General features: G+C 43.0%; 1 protein-coding gene across 1 annotated transcript in view; it reads left to right on the forward strand.

Annotated features, from left to right (window-relative positions):
• Positions 1 to 25,724, forward strand: part of F13B (coagulation factor XIII B chain) — a 265,588-nt gene that overhangs the window by 226,483 nt on the left and 13,381 nt on the right. The window contains exon 10 of the mRNA XM_069642698.1: positions 3,855 to 4,034. Within this exon, the coding sequence (XP_069498799.1) occupies positions 3,855 to 4,034 (180 nt within the window). The remainder of the gene's footprint in view (positions 1 to 3,854; positions 4,035 to 25,724) is intronic.

The following is a 25,724-nucleotide window of genomic DNA, read 5'->3' on the forward strand; positions in this document are numbered from 1 at the left end:
AAATAAACAAATGCTTTCTTTCAAGAACCAATTAAGACTTTCATTAAACAATGTCATAAGAACCAGAGCACAGTTTTAACGCTAAGGAGTTAGTATGTGAAGACAACAGCTTTACATAGAATAATTCTTGTCTCAAGAAAACCAAATTAGCTAAGGAAAGGAGCCATAGTTAAGTTGGTGGTAGCTCAATGGGAATTCCTCTTTTGCATGGTATACCGTATGACTTGCCAAGGCAAGCAATACTGTGCTAAGCCCAAATGTCAGCCCTTGAAGAATTGTAAATGAAATGATAAACTTGAAGAGTTTTTATTACCAAAGACTAGGGGTCATTATTACGAGTTGGGCAGTTTTCCGGTAGTAAATCTGCTGGAATACTGCCCAATGGACTTACCGCTATGACCTTTTGGTCCGGCAGATTTACTAACAGATTACAAATCATGGTGGCGGAGTAAGGGCCCGCTTTTCAGAGTCCTTTGGACTCTATAGGGCATTTTTGGTGGAATTACTGTGGTGGAAATTCCACTTTGGTAATTCTGCCAAAACTTGACATAAAGCTGGCAGATTTGTCTCCAGCTCATGGCTGGAGGTGAATCCTCCAACTTTCCACCAAACTTGTAGTTGGGCAGTACGGTAATGCGGTGGTAATGGTATTGCCACTACATTTTAACCACACCACCCAACTCGTAATGAGGTCCTATCCTTAAACATGTACGTCAATTCTGTACATGGCTGCCACAAGCTGGCAAAACCTATTCTCAATTGTCTACCTATGTGAGAGTCACATCAGCTGGTTTTCCTAGATATCTGAAAGCCTTTACTCGTTCTAGTTTATGACTACCTAAGTGCCATTTAAAGATTTTTTTTTTACATATTTATTTCCGGAATATCAACATTACAATATGTTCAAATGCTTTTCAAGTGTAACATTTGTAAATTGATATTCATCACCCTATCCACACACTATGCCAAATTAAACAGCAATTTGATTTTCACACCTAGTTTTATAATGCCAAACTCAGCCACACAAAAATAAGGAGAAACACAAAAGGAACAAATGAACAAAACCAATAATCAATGCAAACCATAAGACCTAACATCAACATATACATCAATTATTTTTTCAAGTATAACGGTCATTAGTGGGGGGTCCATATCAATTCAGAAGTCCCCTGGAGTCTTTCAAATTTTGGTAACAATGTTATTAAATCATTAATACATCTGTAAACTCTTGTAATTGTGCTGACCTTCCATACTTTTAACATGTGTTTTGTGGCAATCATAGGGCTATATGAGACCACATTTTGACGTGGGTTGAACTAATAATTCTTGATGGGCAGTGGCCAAGGACTCACCTGGAACGGGACCCATAAAGCAAAGTTTCCATAATCAGTTCCATTCACGTCAGTTCCTCCTCACACAAGGACCACAGCTTAGAGCAAATCCAAAACATTTGTTTGCTAGTGACTGCTACACCTTTTCATAACCAGCACTGTTTTTGAATACTTGTAAAATACATTACTTTGGACTTTTCATGATTAAGTAAATCAGTTACTTAGCTGAGCATATTTGAGACCTGGTCAAAGAGACTCTGCGTACCACTGGGAGTGCTTCTAAAAAGCATAGGATCATTTGCATAATCCAGCCATTGGATATGCTGGCCCCCTATTCTTGCTGGAAATGTTCTTCCCGGTTGCATATAGTGTCATAGATCTGTAACATACAGGTTGAAAACAAATGATGCAGAGACAAAGTCATATATGAGGCCAAGAATGGTTTCATATTATTGATTTCAATCTAACATTAAGCATGGTGGATTCCTAAAGGATAATGGTAATTTTTAACAATGCTCATTGCATCGGCCAATGATGGAACATGCTCGATAGTTTATCCATATTGACCACATTAAAGGCAGCACTTTAATGAAAAGAAGAACGTGAACAACTGCTTCTCCCTAATTTCAAAGTCAATTTGGTGAGGTGTAGCAATATTTTTTTATTTGTGGATGTCTAATAGCCAACTCTAAATTCAGTATGGAACTTGTAAAAAATAAAAATGAAACATGTAAGGAAATGGAACGCAGAGAAATCAATTAAAGAAGAAATGAGGTTGGAGCATTAGTGTAAAATGTTAAATCATATGTTAAAAACATGTCTGATTCAGCAGTTTTCTATTCTTTGCCTGATTGATTTTGGAATGATGTGAAGTTCGTTTGTCTGAAATCAATAGCTGCTGTTAATACATCTTTAAGTCACAAATATATGGTGATCAATGTTTGCTAAGTTTCAACTTTATTTTTCTCAGAAATGCTATTCTCAGTTGAACCACTTGGATTCTTGTTTGTAAATCCACTTCTCTTGCTTTATTTTTTCTTTTAATGTGTGATCACTTTTCATTGCTATCATTCCTCAAATGTGGTACTCATCTACTAGCTACCCTCACCTAATTGGGATCTGTAGGGCATCCTAACATCTTCCTCTAGTGATTCATAACCAAACTGTTTTCAAGATCTGTTCTTGCAAGCTCGGTAAGATCAACTTTCTTCCACCAGATTATAATGTTCTTTTTAGATATACAAGCGAATTTCCAGTGATTTCCAGTAATCTCCTTTCAGGGATTGAGACATTCAGAAGCTCTTTCCTCCTCAGCCTTCTTCAGGTTATTAACCTTGTTGCCAAGCACAGTATTTCTATTTTCCATTATTTTCTTTCGTAACATTAAATGATTGCTGCAAGTGATACATGCACCAAAAGGACATCATGGGAATTGTACCCAGATCACTAATTCCATTTAAAACATAAATCAGTTTAAAATAAATATGGTTGTCTGAAATAGCACGTTCAGGACAGTTCATTTTTACACTAGGCTAACACATCAGTTTCTGATCACAAGAGATTCACACCTCAGCCAATCTGTAGTTTTTAATGTGATGTGATTCAACTACAGGCGCCTCACCAGGATGTTACAAATTCCTCAACAACAAAGATGAAAAGAATTGGCTGTCCTAAAACAATTTTTTTCACAATTGTTCTCAAGCCAGTATTACAATGAGTGATTAATTTCCCCCTCCATTGCCAAAGCGGTTTTTGCAGGCTAGGCCATTGTGGAGTGGCAGAGCATACCTTCAAATTCTGGCTGTGGTCTGCCATGTGCTGGGGTCAGTAGGGATCATCTAGTGGCAGAGAGATGCAACAGTGGCAGCGATTTACAATAAGTGGGATGAGATTCCTAGTTGCCATGTTTGACTGCAGGAACTCCAAGATAACTCTATGTTAATGCATTATGGAGGCCATGTTCCAGCTTTACGTGGTTAGTTTTATGGTGGTCAGCTGACACGTGTTTCGACCTCGAGGGGTCTTATCAAGGCTGATATTAAAAATTACAGTTTTGTACATAATAATGTACCTCTATGATACATCTTAAAATGGGAATTCAATTAAACCTTTGGATAACCACTGTAGATAGGGCCTCTTACTTTAGTTTCTGGGACCTCAGTGAACTACTCAACTATGAAGAGGGCAGCAAACACCCATCCATTGCATCATGCCTTCATATCAAATAAGACAGCACAATAAGATGAGGGCCTAGAAGCATGCATTCCTTTAGGGATCCAGTGTTCTCTTTGTCATCGTACTGCTAAGGTAGCTTTTCCCTGAATGTTCAGAAATACTAATGTTTGGGGAGGGCACTTTGTTGTCACTGGGAAGGGAGATCAAGTTGGATGTGTGTGTGTGTCACTATGAAAACAGAACGGAGAAGGAAGTTAATGTTGATATGGTCAACCAGTTTCAGAGGGCCTTCTTAGAATGACTTGTGGTAAATGAAAACATGCTAATATTATTCCTTTGTCTTCTTAGGCACTGATGGAAGCTGTGGGTCTCCGCCAGCTATTCATAATGGAGGTATTGTATCACCACAGACAAGCTACAGCACTGGATCATCAGTAGAATATAGCTGCCTAGACCACCACTTTTTGCAAGGCTCCAGAACAATCTATTGCTCAAATGGACAATGGAGTAGCCCTCCAACTTGTATAGGTAAGGACCACAAGAAGTTATGCGTCTGAATTACTCTGCCATATCCTATGTTATTGTACACCATGGAGGAGTATTTATTTATTTATTTATTTATAAAGCACAGAAAACCCAGAGGCATCCAGGTGCAGGTTACATAAAGGTGCAGTTCTCTTATAAATATGTTATCATAGCTGAGGGTGACAGCAGAAGTATATGGCTTATTCCAAGATGTATTGCAATGATTCCTGGCGAGTGTAAAGCGGAAGTTAGATATCTTGAGAAAAAAAGCCCAATAATACCAACACTTTAAAAAATCAGAGAAGAGTTTCAGGGCTCTTATTTACTGCTTCTCATAGTGGTGCTGTGGGTTTATAAAATATGAGACCCATTTACACTACGCTTACTTAAACATCTGCAGGTTTTTGTGTTAGAGAAGTAATGTTTTCAATTTAAAATGTACACAATTTCAGTTCTCCCGCCAAACCTGAAAGAATATTTTAGATTATATTGGACAAATATAAGTCCTCCTCCCCTTCCACTTCACAATGGATTCCCCCTGTGCAGTTTCAGACTAAGGAGTTGACCGAGATTTACAATCACACTATTTTCTGGGATTAGAAATGATTGCCCTTAGTTGGCTCTTAATGTCAAATTAATTTAAAATAAACAGGGTCTTCATAGAACACATATTATTAAACTCATCCTCATCAGGCCATGGTACAGAATGCTTTGAACCAACGTCTAACGCTTACTATATGTCTGAGAGCACTTAGGATACTTTTTAAATATCCCTTATTTATATAACACTGTCAGCACAAGAAATGGTTTCCTATTTTAAGGGGTGCTCATCACAGATAATGTACATTTGTAAATATAACCCCCCTCAACCTGGAATACAATGAAATCAGGATGTACCTCACCCTAGCAAAACACAATACCCTATTCTCTGTCCATTAACACTATTTTTGCAACCACACACTCTTGCTGCAGGAATTGGATGTTTTCTAGGTATTGTACGTTTTTACCATATAACAAAGTCTGACCCCACCAAAAGTCATAAAACAAACACCACAAAAAGTTTGGACTACCATATTCTGAACTTTTTGAGAAAAAATAAAAAAATAATTTAAAAAATAATAAAACAGGGGCTGCGGGGGTGTCCCCTGCAACACCCCGCTCACTATACTCTACAGTATAGTGAGAGGGAGGGGGGCTGTGGGGGAAACCCCTGCAGCTTCCGAAAAAAAAAGAAAAAGAAAAAAAAGAAAAGAAAAGGACCCTGCGGCGTTGGTTCCCGATCACAGAAGTGAACTGGAACTGGTGCCGCAGGGAGACAACATGAAGGAAAGGTAAGTAGGGTTTGGGTATGTTGGAGGTGTGGGTGGGGGTGTGTTAAGGGTGCGAGTGGTGGTGTGTGGTGGATGTGTTGTGGGTGTGGGTGGTGGTGTGGGTTTGTAGGGGTTTTAATGCATGTTTGCATGGGAAATGTGCAAACCTTTTGTGGTTTGCACATTTCTCATGCAAACTTTTCCATCGCAGACTTTTACGTGACGGAATAATCATGCAGATCTGTTTTCTAGACACAACCGAGTCTCATTAAGATTTCAATACAATGGGAAGCACTGTAGCTTTTCACACAATACAGTAAAAACAACATTGTAGAGGGCTGCCCCATAGTGACAATCACCACTCCAATTCTCTTGCACCCCAGGTCCTAATCAGTGCAATTATTCCAGGGGGCTTCATGCTCACCTTGAATCACTCCTTCATTGCCTGGAGCCAGCATACACTGTCACGAGTCTCAGACAGCAGCCCCTCTTGGTACCTTTCATGGAGCCAGGACTCCCTCAGGTTAAGTTGGTTCCAGCCCTTTATGAAAAAGACCCAATTCTCCATATGATATCCAGATTCAGCACTCATCGAGAGGGGGACAGGTTTCCCCCTTCTCTGGGGCTCTTTCCAGTGTCAGCCTTCCCTGTTCTGTGCTCTCACTGTTTCAAAGTCTCCATAATTTCCACGGTTATGTCACAATTACATGACAGTATGGTACGGCCTGTGCTCTTTCATTGGTCCATTTCATACTTAGACACTTCTATCAAATACTCCGTTCATTCTCCATTGAATAATTTTAATTTTAATTTTAATTATTCTGGTCAGAATCGTTTTAGTGGGGCCAAACGGCTCCTCATGTCCTTGACAGCAAATTTGATTTTGCCTTATAATTTCTGACAGAAATATGTCAACTCAACAAAACCAAGATTGTTGGAATCCATGCTCAGCGATGCATGCAGGGGCAGGTGACAGAACTTTATGGCGTATTTGATAATAATTCTATAAAAGATTAGTGATTTGATCACTATTAAAATTTTGCACAGGTCAAATGTGGTATCAAAACCAAGAGTAATTTGTAGTCTCTCAGACACAGTTGGTTTCATATCCTTATGTCTTATCATTCAAAAGTCATGAATATTATTATTTAACTCAAAATGATAAATGCATTGAACTTTCATGTTTTGTGTTTTCACGGGGGCCCCCAGTGCTCCAGGACATGCACACAGGTTCTTATAGGTTGTTTCTATATTGTGAAATGTAACCTTTCAACAGCCCTTAATGGATTGATTACATGCCTCTGACCGTCTGGCAGGGTAACCTGAAGGACAAGATCAAGTGGTTGCCACTAATGTATTTACCCATCTTTAAAGCAGCCTATCTGTTCATTTCAGATACACATCTCTTCCCCCACTACAGGAAGCCGATTCCTTATACACTTAATCATTTATTTGTCATATAATTGTTCAGGGACATTTCCCAAAGGTGTGAAGGATTTTGCTCTGAGTTGAATTCCATGTAGTCTGCACAATCAGGCTGTATTGCTAACACCAATATTATTCAATCTTCATATAAAATACCACATTTTGTCATGTTATGTTATGTTATTTTGCATTTATATAGCACCTTATAAACCATTGGTATGGTCTGAAGGCGCTGGTAGGTTGAACGCCCTTGGGAACCGAAGTTCAGATCAGTAGAGAGAGTAGAGAGAGTCAAAAGGTGCGTGTGAGCACCGGCTATGTGTGCAGCTGGTGTGGTATTCGTGTAATAGCTGCTTCTTAGCAGTAGGTGTAGTGGTTGAGAGATCATGAGTATGTGTTCGTTCTGGCAGGATTTATCCAGACCGAGTGTGGCTGCGTTATGCCTGAGGCGAACGCCTGGCTGGCGGGTGTGTAACCAGCAGTGTTTTACTTAGAATGTGGTGGATGTTACTATGAGAACAGTTATACCGAATAGTGACATAGTATCTCTGTGTTCTAGTTGAGTGGTGGTGTAGAGGGGAGAGTAAGCGTGGTGGTGTGATATGAAGTGTTATATGCTCTTCCAAAACGTTCTCTGCATTCCAAACCATACTATATACGTCAAACAGTTCTATGCGCTCCAGTCCGTTCCATGCACTCCTATCCACTCCATGCATCCCAATCTGCTCCACACACTCCGGTTCGCTCGACGCACTCATGCGCTCCAGCCCGCCCCGCGCCATCTAGTCCACCCCGCACATGCACTCTTGTCTGCTCCACGCATGCACTCTTGTCTGCTCCACGCATGCACTCTTGTCTGCCCCACGCGCTCCATTTCACCCGTTCCATCCACTCTACGCATTCATTGTCTCTGCGCAACTTGTCCGCTCTAGTAACAGGTCAGTTCCACTCTGGGCACTCGTTCGCTCTCTGGGCACTCGTTCGCTCCAGGCACTCGTTTGCTCCAGGCACTCGTCCTCTGTATGCCCTCATACGCACTATGTATTCACCTGTTTTGCTCACTCATCGGATCTACGCACCCGCCCTCTCAACGCACTCGTCCCCTCTACGCACTCAGCCCCTCTACACACTCAGCCCCTCTACGCACTCATCCCTTTCTACCCTAGCTGTAGAGTTGCTTGCATCTTCAACTTCTCACAAGTCTAACAGCTTGTGGCCCTACATTGATTCATCTTTTTCTTCAAAGACGTCTGAAACATTGTGCACAGACTTTTCTACTTAACTTCAAGGAAGTGCTTCAGCCCATCTAGACTATTGCCTATTGACTTTGGCTTAGCCCGTTTTAACTGAATGACTCTTATTGAGGGATCTGAAAGTATTTGCCTGCTTAAGAAATATTTGTGGTAACTTGTTTGCTCTAATAATCTTTTTCCTTTTTCCTTGCTCTTAACTAATCCTGAATGCCAACATTAATACATTAATGTCAACAGCACCCTAGCAATTGAAGTCACCTGTGGCTGTAGGTCTCTGCTGTATGCAATCCCAAATGGGGTTTATGGTCTTTCCATCCAACCGGCCTACATCAAAACCCCTTCCAACGAAAACTTTCCATCACATTCTTTTGCATCAAATGCATTTTTTTGCATTATTTTGGGGGGATCTCCTCAGCCCCCTTTTTTTACCCTTAGAACCCCACCCCAATGAAAAATAACCTTTTACCCCATCTATATATGCATTAGATGCAAAAAGATTTGATGCACATTTTAGTTGGAAAGGGCTTCGATGGAAACCTTTTCGATGGAAAGACCAGATACCCCAAATGGGTATTAACCAATTCTAAAATAAGATTGTGTAATTTTGAAGTATATTTGTGTGGTGTTTTATAGTGCCCCATCTGAAGACGGCTTACATTAACTGATGGTAAATACATTAATAATTGTTTTATCAAGAAACCTTGTGTGCCTCTGTGTAACTCCCCTACAGCTCACATTGACCCCTCTTGAGATAAGCCTGGCTACTCCTCCACAGTACCAACCTGTGTAGTACAGACTTATACCAAAGATTGGGTTACTACTGCCAGGTGGTCAGGGTTGTTGTAGTGCACCCTATGGGTACTGCATACAATCTTGCCTAACAGGCGGGTAGACCCTGGTGAGGCCTGCCAGATATTGCTTAACCATCGGGTGAGGAAGAGAAGACTTAGTCTTCTGAGTTCCGGTAGGCTCCTGCTAGGCTGCACAGCAGGGAAGACCTGGTGCCACCCTGCTTGTTGATGTAATACATGCTGGTGGAGTTGTCCGTCTGAATGAGGACCACCTTGCCACAGATGAGCGGCAGGAAAGCCTTGAGGGCGAGCAAGATGGCTTTCTGCTCCAGCCAGTTGATATGGGCCTCCTACTCCTGCAGGGACCAGACTCCATGGACGTTGTGGTTGTCCAATGTAGCGGCCCAGCCTTGCAGGGAGGAATCCAGGGTGATGGTCACTTGCGGGGCTGCCTGTCCACAGGTTGCAGTCCGTGGACCACCAGACAAGGTTATGGTGTAGAAAGGGAGGAATGCTAACTAGCTCCACTTGGGAGCCTGGCTCCGGATTCCATGAGGCTTCGAAATGCAGCTCTAATCTCATCTTGAGCCTCGTGTGAGGTACCTCCAGTAGGAACGCTGCCACGATACCCAGTAGATAGTGGTACCACCAGGCTGAGGTCACCTCTCTGCTGAGAAAATGACCTGTGGTCCTCTTGATAGCTGTGATCCTGCCCTCCAAGGGGAAAACCCTCTCAGAGCTAGTGTCTCAGATGAGACCCAGAAAAGTCAGGCTCTGTATAGGCTACAGCTGAGACTCGATAGACAATCCCAGTTTGTGGAGTGTGAACACAAGGGCGGAGAAGTGTGGTGAACCTCCTCTGGGGATCTCACTCTGATGAGCCAGTCGTCCAGGTACAGGTAGATATGGTGACGTTGGGCCCTGAGAAGGGCTGCCACTGCTTTCCTAAGTCTGGTAAAGACCCTGGAGGCTGGGTTGAGGTCGAAGGCTAAAACCTTGTATTGGAAATGGAAGCCAATGATCCTGAACCGTAGAAAGGACCGGTGAGGCTGCCATATTGGGACATGTAGATATGCGTCCTTCAGATCCAGGGAGCACATCCAGTCTCCCCTGCACAATGTCTCTGCAATAAGCGCTGGCGTAACCATCTTGAATTTTTTAAGAGGGAGGATAGGTTCAGGGTGGAAAAGTCTGGCCAGCCTGTTTCTTCTTTTGTATGGTGAAAATCCTGGGAGTAGGACCCAAGCCTCACTTGGAGGCTGGGTCTTCCTTCACTACCTGACTCTCTATGAGCGAGCACATTTCCGCCAACAGAGTTGTTGTCCTAATCTGTGGGAGTGGAGGAAGAATCGGTAGGCGGTAACCCGTAACACTATGGATAGGATCCAGGGATCCGCAAACTTCTGATGACAAGAATGCGTGTGAAGGGCAAGCCTGCCCCCCACCGGAAACACATGGAACTGAAGGGGCGCGTCATGCCTTCTTTCCCTCTGAGGCTGGTGCAGAGGGGGGGGATTGAAGGAAGCCCTTGCTCCCCCTTCTGCTGTTTGCATTGGTGCTGACTGGGAAAACGGTCAGGCTGTCTCGACCTCCGTTCTTGGAATCTCATCGGAGCGTTGATGGGACTGCGTCTATGCCTTGGGTGTGGCATTCGTGAGGATGCAGTTTGGTAACCCTTTTTCTTTTTATTCTATCCTTTCATTGGTGGTGGAATGAAAGAGGTCGCCACCATCGAATGGAAGGTCCAATATGCATTCCTGGACGTCCAAGTTGAACTTTGTAGCCAGGCAGTCCTCATGTCCGTGGCGATGCAGATGGCACGGCCTGAGGTAATGTGCGCCACAGTGCACTCCATGATGTGCTGTGCCACCAATTTAGCGTCTGCCATGTCCGCCTTGAAACGTGCCTGGCTCTGCACCGAACTTGTGGGAGGAAGTCAGCTATTTCCCGCCAAAGCCTCTGATTAACGTTTGACAGCATGGCATCTTCGCTGGATTGACGAAGGCGCAGTGAGGCATTGGAATGAAACTTTCTGCAAGCGTCCAATATCTTCTCCTCCTTGCCTAGAAGCGCTGAGGACAAGGTGGCCGAGGACGACTGAGGCTTGGAGTAGAGTGACGCCACAGCGATCACTGAAGAGTGCGGTAGAGGGTGTGCTGACAGCAAGAGTGGATCCTCCTCCAATTTCCTAGATTTGGCAATGAGGCGCCGATTGACAGGCTGGGCTGAATGGGGTTAAAGCCATCCCTTTTTGGCCAAGGCAACAACATCCTTAAACATAAGAAGATGTATGCAACGCAAAATACATGCACATATCAATAAACTGTGCCAAAATTAAAAGAAAGTAACTCATTAGTTTAGAGAATCACAGGTGCATTTTTGTTCTTTGTATGGCATCTGAAAACATAGCAAATTCCTATCAAATAACATGATGATTAATTCACACCTACTCACTTTTCCGTGTATTTCTTGGAACACAGGCTGTGTTCTCTAGTTAGCTGAATCAGAATCTTTACACAATCAAGTCACTTCACGGTTCTAAAGAAAGGATCCCATTTTAAAGCAGTGCATTCTGTCTCTCCTGCTTTCTTTGGCATTGGTAAAACCCTGTATTGGGTTGTAATGTACTCAAAGGTCTTTCAGATGGTTATAGTTTGTGACACTTTTCCCATTTGTCGAGTGCTATCTCTCAAGATTGCAGGTTAGTACCTGCATCCCACGGGCACACCCGTATCGTGGTAGTGAGTAAGAGGCAGAAATCATCTACCTTTCCAGTCACCTTTCTCACTAACATGAACATCTCGAACTAGGTTTTCATTCTCCCAGCGCTAATCCACCTGTCTCACACGTAAAAGAAGGAGAACAGTTCACAATCTTTCATCTTCAGTTTGCTTTAGGGAAACAATATTTGGGTCCTTTTACTGCCACAGTCTGTCAAGTGTTTGCTTTGTCTTTCTAAGGGTGGGGGAATGTTGCGGCAGGTTCGGGGATTGTGTGATAGAATGAGCATGACGGGAATTCCAAAATGGTCAGACCACGAAACCCAGATTAATTTGTTCACAGGAACGTATATTTTACTTGAAATCTGTTAGAAAGAGTATGTCTATGGAGGGTGTGCAAATTAGTTAATTGATTCTATTTGTGTGTGTACATGCAGAGTGCAGTTTTGCATAATGCAGGTGTGTTTAAGTGGAGGGCTATGGTGGAGTTTCATTTGAATTTTATTTGTGTGCTTTGTTTGTGTCGTGTTCTGTGTCACCCAGTGGCAAATAGCGGCGAAAAGGGAATACAAAATTAAACAGAGAAAGATATTAGGACCAACCCTTAACTCTGCTTGGCCCTTAACAGGGACTACCAGAGAACTAAGAATAACGCAGAGAAAGATATTAGCACCAACCTATTGCCCTGTTTGCCCTTATCAGGTATAACAGGGAACAAAGAATTAAACAGAGAAAGATATTATCACCAGCCTGTAGCTCTGTCTGCCTTAAACAGGTGCTACCGGAACAACGAATGAAACAGAAAAATGTTATCTCCAAGGGGAAAAAGGAAAAAGAATGAAACAGAGAAAGGCATTAGCCCCAACCATTAGCTCTTGCTGCCCTTTGCTCAAGATGCTCCATGAAAATCTACGACCTAAAGAAAGTGCCTACATTCCCAAAGTAACACAGAAGTACTTCAACAGGAAACAGATATAGACAGTGAACAAGAACCCAGTCCTCATTTCAATCGCTCTGAATCAGCATCCGGGCTAAAATCTAACCCTTCCTACGGATGAGAGGAAGAGAAAATACAGTCAGTCCAAATCCAGATGCAGGTTAAAAAAGACAGCTTGGCCACAATCTCATATCAATAGTGGCTACCACAACTGCTTCCATGGCATATTATAAGCAGGTAAGGTCATGTACACCTCAACAAGTCTTTTGAACAAATTCATTAATATTTATGTATTCATTTATTTATTTTTTGCATTTGTAAAGCGCCTAAGCCCACAGGCATCAAAGCGCTGTAGCAGAACCATTTACACATCATGAAAAAACGTAAAAGTATAAATGGCAAGCATAGTTAAGTAGAGAAAAACGAAACTTTCTTTCACACACCTGCGTAGTTCTTGTCTTTAGTGTGATCAGTGTTAAAGGCAAAGAGCCACATTTTTAGGGCTTTTCTAAAGGCCCAGTATGATTCCTCTGCTCTTAGCGATGGAGGAAGAGAGTTCCAGTTATTCACAGGCACTGTGGGGAAGCTGGCTCTTTTGAATTTCCATAGGGTAATGCGGTGCGCATGGGCTGACCTTACTGTTCTGCAGGTGTTGGATCTTATGATTTTTTGCACCAGGTACTCCAGCAACATATTTGAGAGGCATTTGTGAGTGATCATGAGTATTGTGAAGATAATCCTTTCTCGGATGGGGAGCCAGTGAGCCTCCCTTCTTGCTGCTGAGCTATGTTCTCTTTTGAAATGTTAAGTGCTGAGCATAGAGCATTGCTTTGGATTACCTGCATTTTGCTAATGTTCTGTTTAGAGGTGCCTGCAAAGAGGGCATTGCAGTAATTATGCCTTGCTCCAATGACGGCTCGGGCAATGGTAAGGCAGTTTGTAGGTGTAAGGAATTGCCTGGCTGCAATAAGGTTGGAAGTGTAGGTGACAGACAAGTCAAACGCTTTGACTTGTTTTGTGAGGCAGAGGGTGGCATTCAAGTGGACTACGATATTGCAGCAGGCATGCTTTGCTTTGTCAATGTTAATAAATCAATACTGGCTAAGAAGATGAGCAGTGAGCCAGAATGTTCCTGATACTTTGCTGCCCTTCTCTGTTCAATAAATATATTACACATGTATTTTGATATTAGTTTTGTTGCATGGATTCAGGCGTTTTAATGCATTAGGCAAATTGAGCTTGGTGAATATAATCTGCTCTTGTATTGAGTATTAAAAGAGATAACAATTCTGCCTGTTGGAATACAGTAGATAACAGGATCTGAATATGAAGTACATTAGTGTACCAATGGATAATATTGAGTATGTCAAAACTGTGGTTGCCATCAAAAGCATACTCGTTTGATTGAAGTTTATTTACTTTAGTGAGATTTCACTCATTGTCTTCGATGCCTCTCATATTACAATGGAATACATTGACCCCCAATTTAAAAAGGCGTCAACTCGCATCTTTAAAATGTGGTATAAAAATGTGGCAATTACAAGTTGACCAGTCATAATTCTCAGCGCCATTTGAATCCGATTCACAAACAAAACAGATGCATGGGATTAGAAAATGCTTGGGGGACTTTACCAACTTTTTTTTGTACATTTGTTTCTGAAAGCATTGTTACATTTAGTCAACCACCCAATTCAAGATTTCTTTTTCTAAAAGTGAAAATAGTTCCTGCAGATTTGGCCATTTTCCAAGTCTCGGCAAGTTTATTTTTTGTGTGAATTGTGTTGACCCTCATTTAAATTGTCATTTCCAATTCTTCAGACACATGCATCTTGCATATGCAAAGTGGATGTGCTTGCAAGTAGACTCCCTCCTGCCATTCATTTGAAGATAGTCATGTATTAATTGTTCCTTTCCGGAAATTGCAAGTTTTCATTTATGAGAATCAGTAGCAAAATAACAGTTTGCTTACATAAACCATTTTGTGGATACGCCCATTGTTTATTTGGGTCTACGATCACAGAAACAAATTAATTCTGTTGTTTAGGTAAGCAGTAAATCCCGATGGGTGGGGACTTTACGGGGCCAAGTAATGCCCCAGTGCTGAATTAGAAGCCTGAGCGAAGCAAAGGCTTTAACGTTAGCCACAAGGCATTACCTGCCCTGATAAAGGCCCTTCCAAGAGGGGTTTGTTGTTATTAGCATTCCAGCACATTGTACCAGGATGCTAATAGTTTGCTGTTTCTACACTTGAAAAGAAACCTACAATGCAAGATAGTTGCCATGGATTAGGGGGAAGAGAGCTACATTTAGTCCCTTCTCCCTTTCCATGCAAGCCATTGCCATGAGGGAGATGACAGAGATGCACCAGTAACAAAGGAGCACAAGGTAAGTGGGGAATAGGTGAAGTGGGTGTAGGATGTGGAAACTGGGGTTGTGGTGGGAGAAAAAGAGGAAAGGAAGCACAGGGAGCGCACTTACATTATTCCGGTGGTGCCTCCCACTTCCGAGGAGGTTCGGAGCGGGGGTTTTGCAAAGTGGTAAAGCACCTGTTCTGGTCCGTCTTATTGGCTGCGAGGCCACCAACCCCACACTCCATCACCGGGCACTAATTTTGAACAGTAACACTAACCCAGCAATGTCTCTTTTAGCGGTGGAATGGTTCTTGACATACGATGTTAAAGTATGGAAACTCCAGGTTAAATTATGAAGACATTTGAATTGTTTTTTGGTTTTATTTTTCTTGTAGTATAGAACTTTGTGTTGGAGTCCTACATAGTGGACATAGGTGAATATGCCCCTGCTGCATTTGTCAAGATGTGTGATGAAACATATATCAATTCTACCTTAACATCTCAGCAAAGTACCATTTTCAGGTTGTCATCAAGCTTATCTGAAGAGTTGCACGTTTGAGGGGAAAACAAAAGTAGTCCATTCTTTTGTTTTTTTTAAATAGTGAAGTCTTAAATCTTAAATCTTAAAATACTCTTTGATAAAGTACTTGTTGATGGTCTGATTCCCAGCACTTGGCAGAAAGCGATATTAATACCGGTGTTTAAGAATGTAATTAAAACAGATCCGAGTAACTACCTATAGCTTACTATGTTAGATTGTACGGGTAAACTATTTGCTTCATTTTTGCTTCATGGTTTACAAGCCTGGGTCAATGAAAAGGGCATATTAGATAGATTTCATAGCAGGTTTAGGTGCGATTATTCAACTACGCACGCACAACCTATTAGTGATGAAAAAGTTAGTTACTTGAGCACTTCTCCCTAATAACCCACCACTGTAAGCCCTCTTTATCGACTTTAAGGCCGCTTTTGACAAGGTATGCAGGGTGCAGCTTTGGCATAAACTTCAGTTGTTGGGCTGCCCCTCGGGGATCCTCCATTATCTAAAATTACTACACACTAATACCTCTGTGCGCCTTAAATTGGATGCACAGGGTATGATGACTGAGCCTATTAGCCAAAATTACGGGGTGAAAGAGGGATGTGTAACAGCTCCCCATTATACAATCTGTTTGTCCATGATCTACGGTTATTTAAATACATCTCGAATTGCTCTCCTAAAATAGGATCTGTTCATTGTACAGTCCTGGCCTACGCCAACAATTTGGTCATTTTTTACCATACTTTTAGTGGAATACAACGTTCGGCGGAGGCATTGTGGATTGACATCAACGGTTTGACATCAACTGTTTGACAATGAATCGAGACAAAACCCAAATGATCTTATACGTTAACAAGAAGATTTCACGAGCAAGATTACAGGTTCAGGCTAGGTAAATCAGTTAAACTCCTGTGTATAAATACCTCGGGGTAGAGTTTGATGCAACTACAGGGTATGATACATGTACTCGGATATGTCTGAGGAGGGCAGCCCGGTTAACAGCTCTCATCTGCCAATTCACTAAAAAAAGATGTGGTTATTCCATATGGGGAGCCCGACAGTTATACATCCAATGTCTGGTCCCTTCTGTGACTTATGGGCTTGAAGCATTAAGTATGGCCAATTTGAAATGGCTGCAGGGAATCGAGGGAAGTTGCTGGGACTACCTCAATGTTTACCTGTGGCTATAATCCGCCTCGAGCTTGGCATCCTCTCACTAAGGTCATTGGAATTGAAGAAAAGAGCACAATTGTACATCAAGATGCTCAATTCCCCTACTACTCCACTCTTGTGAGGAGTGCAAAATCCAACTGAAGTTGAGCCTGAGTAAAAGTATGAAGGTCTTGTTTCAAGAGGGAGGATGGGAACCCAAGTGGGGAGATGATTGCTTTTGCATGAGGTCCTCCTTGGGAAGACGCATTGAACTCTGGGATTGACAAGAAAACGTCTTGTACTTGGGCCGCTTGACGAGTTATAAAGTCATACCAATGGTGTTATATACATTTTTTCAGACCTCAATGTTATATGAATCTTTGCCCATCTCCTACTCTGAGGAGATGCACCCTTCTGTTGAGAATTAACCATATTCCCTTCCTCTCTGTAGTTAGTGTGGAACGGGGTGTCACGAAAGAGGAGCGCTTCTGCCGGATGTGTACCAATAGAGAACAGGGGGAAACTGCAAAGCATGTTCTAACAGAATGCCACACTATGGGAGCAGTTTATATTGGTCATCTTGGCAGATTTGTTCATCAAACGGAGACAATAAAAGATGTATCATTCTGAAATCAATGTATCAACACGAGCAATCAGAGCCTACACATCTCTCTGTTCAGGGCATGGAACCTAGTAGTAAAAGGCTTGGAATGAACCACCAAATTCAGTGAATTATGTCAATGAAAGAGATCAGTTCCATTGTTGAAATGATGTATTAACTGAGCACTGCAACGCGCTTAGTGGGATGGCATTTCTGGGACCTCCCGGACACTTGGCATTTAGTCCCTTCTCTGGAAACATCCTGCCCTGTGAACAATTTTGAAGGATCATGAACAGTACTGGGTAGGGTCTGTGAATATAGTGCCCGGTGGTCTATATAGTGTATAGGGCCTATATACTCGGAATTAATTAATGAAGGGATTGGTCCAACTGATTGTAAATTCAGTAGTACAAATGTTGAATGAAACTAATTGGAAGGTAGTGCTCATTTTATGTTGAGATTATTAAATGGACTCATCTATTTGATATTATGTTTTAATTTATGTTTTATTGTTTATTATATTGTATTATTTTGTTATGTGTAAAGTTAAAAAACGATATCACATTAAATACAATAAAATAAATAAATAGTGAAGTGTGCAGCAAGTATTCACTTCAGACTGTGACAGAATATTAATAAAGAACTTCCCTTTAAAACGTTATTCTTTTGGAGTTTTTAGGTGATGGTTCATTTACAGTTCAATGAAAACCTTTTAAACTTATTTAAAACTTCACGCATGTCATGTGAGCCATTTTATAAGAACATTGGATAAGGTAGGGAAGAGATTGCTGATCACCGGGTCACACCGAGAGACCTTCGGCAATGATGGCTTATGCAAACTGCAAGCCAAACACACCACTGAACTGCCACATCATGACTAATGTACTGCAGCGGTGTAAACTCAGCATACGTGATGATAGCAGATCCATGTACGATGGTGACCCACTAACGACATTGAGGGTCACTCTGCCACCACTGATAGAATTAATGTTAATCACCTTTCAGTGTTGAATTGACAATTATGAAAAGTTACGTTGAACCCCTTATGGCAGCTGACCAACCACCGGTGGACTTGATGCTGTGACACATGCTGCAGGTTCACCACCCATTCATGCATCTGCACACGAGACGAGACCAGCGATGGAGGGCATCCAAATAGCAGACAGCAAAGAGCAGGTGAGCTAGAAAAAGGACAGATGGCCAGATAGCAACCTCATTGCCCGGGGAAAGAAATATATGGGTACCAGGGCCCCATGTTTTGCAGATAATGAACTGGAGGTGCGGGCTAAAACATTCCGGCGGTGGAGGCACACCTAGTGAAAACGAGGAAATGTGGATAACACTGGTGAATGGCAGATACTTTGCGCGACATTCCACTACCCTTGTCAAACCTGCACGCACCATTTCTGCTGGGTTATGGTGCTCTAGGCGAACACACATTCATGTTGGCTTAGGGCCAATATGAGCTTATCCAGGATGCTTCAAGACAGGCAAATGCAGCCGAACATCAGCTGCAGATAAGAGAAAGGATCTTCCAGCAGCTTCAGAAGCGCATTCAACTCTATACGCCCGAATGACATCCAGACATCAATGAAGAAAACTATATGAGGACCCACTGCAGCTCCCATGATCCTTAATGAGCTGTTAAGCGATGAGAAGGGCTATGCAAAGGCGCAGGATATTTCTTTCACACACATCTTCAAAAAGGTTGCGAAATATGACCACTCCACAACCAGCTGTAACTGAAGAACAAATTCAGCTTCAACCTTCAAATGTCATAGCGGCATTGATGAGGGCAGCCATGGTATCACAGGCTACTTTGGGGTCGGGGGCGGCAGAAGAGCACCAGGATCTTTGGAAGCAGGGCATTAACCCCAGGGGTATATGCAAGACTTCTAGTGCCCTTGCCTCCATTTGGAAGTCCGGGGGCTGGAGGAAGGTAGAGATATCTTGAACAAGCAGTTTGAGCCTTTTTTGCAATGTATTGCTTGAAGGATGTATTGCTATCCACCATGAAGCCTAGAGATTTGATTGAGTGGGTTATTTGAGGGCTGAACCCGTCCAAGCCCTTTGCATTCAGATACCTTCAAGTGGGTTTGTGCGTTATGGCTGGCTACGTAGTACGAATTTGTTCCTGGTGGGTTTAAGTCCTACTTTGGCTCTGGCCAACCTTGTTTAAATGGTGTAAAGGCATGAGTGAAGGCGAGGGATATATTGTGGGCCCTTGACCTTCAGGAATAACTATGTATCATCTACGTACTGACATATTGCAGTGTCTGGATCATATAGACAATGAAACTCTGAGGGACACCACACGTGATGGGCTAGCGTTCAAACTGAGGGGAGCCCGTCTGGACAACCTGGTGTCTGACAGATAGGCAGGATGTGAACCATTTCAGGTTGGTGCTAGAGAATCCCATCCTTTGTGTAAGGAGGGTGAATAGTGTGTGCTGGTCAACCATGTTGAATGCAGACGAGGAAGGTGGCCGGGAGGATGTCATTGGTGTAAGGGGTCAGCAGAAATAAACACCAGAGAGTGTTTATTATTTATTATTTTCATATATCCACTCCTCTTTTGTAATGTACATATTGAATGCTTGGGCCTGAGGTCTGCAATCGCCAGATGTTTTGGACTCTCAAGATCCGTCACTTTTTACAATGCTGGCTACAGTTGATAGGATTTGCGCTCCAAGACCTCAGGCGAGCCAAAGGATGAAAGCCCTCGGCACAGTTCACACTGTACGGGTAAATGATAAATACAACATTAAGGAGAAACAATCTGTAGTACACTTATCAATGAATACCCATCACCTTAATTACAAGTGCTGTTCATCTCAAACGTGACCTGCTTTCCTCTCATGCACATTTCCTTTGCAACCATTTCCACCTGACAGCAACATGATCCCATGTGAACAAGTGCAGGGTGCAGGCACCTGTCAAGTGCCCACGGGCTGTAACAAGCACTCTGCAGGAGGTAAAGCATTTCCCTATAAGTGGTGCACCTTCACCCTGTGGCTCCAAAACCGTAAATTCAAGGGCACTGTTAGAAATGAAAAAAGTTGCCCAAACCATAGCACACATTTTAACTAAATATGTCACAGTAAAGAGACACTGGGCCTCATTACGAGGTTGGAGGCAGCCATGGCGCTATTAACGCGATGCCTGCCTCCAAACTCGTTCTAACTCTGCCTGGTGAATGGAGCAATTACCGGTCCATTCCGAGGTTGGTGGGGCGGTAATTCCCCATGCTGCCATGGCCATTCCCCATTCCCATTTGAGCCCCCAGAGGAATGGGGAAGGCGCTAATAATTGCGGTACCGTTATTAGCTCCAGAGTCCCTTTGCGGGTCCCGTCCTTAATGCCTGGAAAAACCAGGCATTAAGGGAGAACCCGCAAAGGGAACTCGTAGTAGGGCAGTAAGGGATTACCAGCACCGGTGCCCTTACCGGTGCCGGTAATCCCTTACTGCTCACCTCGTAATGAGGCCCACTGTTGTGATTATTATTACTTTACACAAAACCTGAAAAATGCCATTGGTTGTGAAGCAGTTGCAAAACTTTACTATTTGATAAATGTTGTTATTTCAAGCCATCCTCATGGGTCTTGATACATGGAGAAGTTATCTCAAATGAGCAAGTCAGTGCACAGAACCCCATGGCCAACAAAGCTGCACAAGTAACTGCTGATCTAAATGTATATAACCTACGGTGTATATATAGTACTATAAGCTGTGACTAGTATTTGTATTGTTTTGTTGTTATTTTAATTTTAGTTGCTTTAAGAGATGAGAACAAAATAACACAAATGCATTTAAAAAAAAGGCCTATTCTAAACGTTGTTGGCTTAGCTGGAAGTTAAACGTTGCTCCTTTGCTGGCTTCTTGCCACTGGAGGTGAACGCTACCATTTCACATCCGATATTATGAGGCTGAAGCCAGGAGAAGCGTAGAAGAGCATCAACCCACCCCCATATATATCAATGCACTCCAGTATAAAGTCACACATATATTACACCATACCACCGCACACCAGGCTCATTGCCACTCATAGCATGTCTATTTTGTTTCCATTTACACTAATACCAGACCAACAAAAACAAACACTGGTAAAGGTAGTTTGGCTTTTTCTGTGGGGGTTTTCAATCTGAAATTCCCCCAATCCTTTGGACTACAACACCTGTGATTCCTCACCATTGCCGATGCTGAGTAGGGCTGATGGAAGTTGTAAACCAAACATCTGGCAAGCCAAAGACTGGATATCAATACATGGCTGCAGAGTGTTGTAATTTGTAATTCGGCAATGAAATTGGAATCATGGTAAAACATGTCATAAAAATGTGAACATTGTATTTGGAACTTGTTCGTCAAGTATATTTGCATAGAAATTATATACTTTTTCCAGATACAGCGCACATCAATGGGCTTATCTGTTTGTGGCATTCAGTAGAAGCTGTCACTTGCTAGTTGTTCGAGTTATGCATTTAGGAATCACCAGCTACAGTCCTTGCCACTTGTTGAAACCAACTTGCAATAGCCCTAAACCCTAGTGGTGAAGGCCACGGGCGGCACATACATAAGAGGCGCTGGGGTGCCAGCCTGCCACCGTCGCCCAGAATGGACACACCAAAGCCAGCCCAGCGAAACTGTCAATCACCCCTGGACTGGTTGTAACTCTCAAATGCATACATGGTTTCACTTTGGCAGTTTAAGTTCCGCAGTGCCCTTCGCCAATGGCTCTGCAAGGTCAGGGGCATTTTGGTTTTGCACCCTTTCACGGCTCATTGGGGATTCAGGCTGGGGTACTGCAGGCCTAAATGTGCCTGGGCATGCATCTGCACCTCCTGAAAATCCATGCCTTCCTCAGCAGACTTCTGTAGTCGCCTGCGCTCCACTGCATATGCCTTCAGGAACCAGGAAGGGCTCTCAGCTTCCTACTTCTTGTTCATGCTGCAAAGGAGCCTTAGGGCCATAGTGGCAGGTGACATCTGGACCTGGGTTGTAGGTAAGTAAAGAATGCTTTATTTCCTGTATGGATATAGATGTGTATTTAATTATGTATGTGGGTATGTATGAATGAATGCATGCATGCATGTGTGTGTGTGTGTGTGTGTGTGTGTGTGTGAGGGTTTGTATCTGTAAGTGAGCACAAGTGAAGGAGAGAGTGTCTTCTGTATGTGTGCATGAGTGAACATGAGAAATGAATGTATAAATGTGTTTAAGAATGACAGACAATAATGAATTAATGGGTATTTATGCATGTGTGTGCCCGGAAGCAGGCTTCTGACTGTGTACGGGGATGGGGCAGACAGACAGGGGTATTTGTGCAGCCTGGACAAGCCACTTCTACTGTCAATCAAAGGTAAAAGAAGCATACACACATGATAAGTGGTATTGCATGGCAAGACTGTCCCATGTTGGTGGACCAGTCTGGATATGTTTACTTATTGTGACATGGCATGCCTTAAAGGGCATCATGAGTAGAGCAAACATGATGAATATTATTATGTGACAAGACTGGCCTACGTTGGTGGGCCAGTCTGGATATATTTCCCTATTGTGTCATGGCATGTTTTAATTGCATCAATAGTAAAGCAATGAGGATAAATGCCATTACATGGTAAGAGCCGTCTATGTTGGTGGGCCACTCTGGGTATATTTTGTTACTGTAATATGTCATTTTTTAATGTACATCAAGAATATAGCAAACATGATAAGTGTTATTACGTGGCAAGAGACGCCTACATTTGTGGGCCAGTATGGATATATTGCTTTACTGTGACATGGAATGTTTTAATGGACATCAAAGATAAAGCAAACATACGTGTTATTGTGTGGCAAGAATGGCTTATGTTGGTGTTATAATATTTAATTACTTTAACATGGTATGTTTAATGGCCATCAGAAGTAAAGCAAACATGATAAGTTTTATGACATTCAAAGGCCATCCTACTTTGGTGGGCCAGTCTAGATATATTTTCTTAGTGTGACATGGCATGCCTTATATATGAAAGCAAACATGATGAGCATAATTTTACATGGCTATAATAGCATATTTTGGTAGCGCTGGTCTGGCCATACATTTTTACTCTGGCATGAAATGTATTACTGGGAATCAAGGGTAAAGCAAACATGATAAGTGTTATTGTGTAGCAAATCTAGCCTACAATGGTGGTCCCATCTGGATATAATTTCCTTCTGTCTCATGGCATGATGTAATGGCCATCTAATGGCCATCAAGAGTAAATCAAACATGATAGCTTTGTGGGGCTTGCTGTCTCCCAAGTGGTTCCAAGTGCCTTTCCCAACTATTTTTATTGCTCTCTCAGTCACTTTTTCTACTGTCTAGGAACTCGTGAACCTGGGTGCGTCCCACTGTGTAGAGATATTTCGGAGGAGAACTTGGTCTCTTGCGTATACAGATGGCTGCTTAAGTAAGTCCTCTGGGCTGTTGACGCTGTTGCCTTTCTCGCCGACTTTAGGCCCCTCCTGGTGTTGTTGAATCTGGTGAGAGATAAAAGAGGCACTAGCAATCAAGGAAGTCACATATTCATACATTTCCTGACCCAGTACATTGACAGCACTTTCTGCATCTTTGAATGCTCTAGTGGGAGGAGCCAGGGGAAGATGCATGCTTTGTCCTTTTACCACCCCTTGTGGGGTTAAATGGTGGTTGTACCCGGGCTTGTTGCACAGTGTGAACAGGGCTACTGGTAGGCCATGCAACTAATTTTTGTTGAGACTCTTTTTTTTGGCTATGGCTTCCTTAAGCAGGGCATTGATGCCTTCACACACCCCATATGTTTGTGGGTGATAAGAACAGGAACATTTGTGGTGGATGCCCAGCAAAGTTTTAATATGATGAAACATCTTGTTGGCAAAGTGAGGGCCATTGTCAGACCGCAAGACCAGACACATGCCCCATCATGGGGATACTGCCTGGACCAGGAATTTCGCCACTCTAAGGGCGTCAGGATGAGAGCAAGGCCCCGCCTTGGTCCAACGGGAAAATGGACGCACAACCACTATCATAGTACCCTTGGCATACTTGGATCATGTTGTCATATTTGATGTGGAGATTCTGGAATGGGCCAACTGGGTCAGGTATGGCTCTTCTCACTACCCTCAATGTATGACCTGCAGTAAACTGTTTGCATGGCAAGCAATTACTCATGAATTCGGCCACGTGTTGCACCAAGTTAGGACAGAACCATGTTTCTCCAATATGGGCAGCAAGCACCTCCTTCCCTGTATGTGTTTCATAATGTAATTGCATCAGTGCTGTGTGCAATAATGAGGTGGCATAAGCACTTTCCCTGTGTTGTTCTATCACCATAGGGTGTCTGTTTGGGATACTGTACAGTCCCTCCAAAGCCACAGTTCTTTTCCTCCCTGGGTGCAGCTCCTTGCAGCTCCATGATTTGTTTTGCTGGTTCTCTCTCTATACCTCCCCCCTACTCCCTCCTTCTATCATCTCTTCTCATCTCTTATCATCATCTCTTCTTTCAGCATCTCCCACTTCTAAGCAGACGATACCCAACTCTTTCTGTCCTTCTCCTCCTTCACTGCCGACCTACACCACACTCTCTCTTCCTGCCTCACGTCCATAAAAAACTGGATGTCATCCCATTTTCTTTCCCTCAATCCTGACAAGACTGAAGTGCTTTTCTTCCCTTCTAACACTCTCTCACCCTCCCCTCCTCCTTTCATCCACTTTCCCCTTTCCAATCTTCCCGTCTCGACTCATGCCCGCAACCTAGGCCTTCATATTGACTCCTCTCTCTCCTTCTCCACCCACATCTCTCTAACCTCTCGTTCCTGTCGGCACCACCTTTTCAACATCCACAAGATCTGCCCCTCCCTCACCTTTCATGCTTCTAAACATGCTTCTAAACTCCCCTAAAATCCATCTACCACTCATCTATCCATACTCTATGTCTCCTCAGCCCTCGAGACTCTATTTCTACATCACTCTCTCAACTCGGCTGGCTCCCATTCCACTCACAATTGAAATTTCAATTCCTCTGCCTTGTCTACAAATCTCTCCATGACCTTGCCCCTATCTTTCCTCCCTCCTCTCATTCTACTCTCCTTCCCGCCCTCTTCGCTCAGCTGACCAATACCTTCTCACTGTACCCCCAGCCCCTTGTGCCTCCTCAAGCTTCCGCTCCTTCCAACTCTTGGCCCCCCTCCACTGGAACTCCCTTCCTCTCCCTATCCGTTCCTCCCCCACCTACCTATCTTTCTGCCCCCCCCTGAAAGCCCTTCTTCTCCACTCCCACCCATGACTCTCCTTCCCTACCTCCCCCATACCCAGCCCCCTTCCCCTCCCTCCCTCCCCCTCCTCCCGATGACCATATTGGATGCTGTGTCCACCCAAGGGTGTTAAGAACTCTGGGATCTTCCCCCCTCCCCTTTTCCTTCTCTCCCCCTCCCTCGAGCAAATTGTTCTGTATACTGTGCCACTGGTTTGTTTCAAGTTTGTAAATATGTTTCTGTCTTTTTTGTACTGTTGTTATAATGTAAAGCGCTTTGGAGTAAAGTGCTATATAAACTCAATAAACATAAACATAAACATAATATGTTGTACCCCTCTTTGAGTATCTTTGAGTATCAT

Source organism: Ambystoma mexicanum, chromosome 1q, assembly GCF_040938575.1.
Source record: "Ambystoma mexicanum isolate Mex_15411 chromosome 1q, UKY_AmexF1_1, whole genome shotgun sequence".
Lineage (NCBI taxonomy): Eukaryota > Metazoa > Chordata > Amphibia > Caudata > Ambystomatidae > Ambystoma > Ambystoma mexicanum.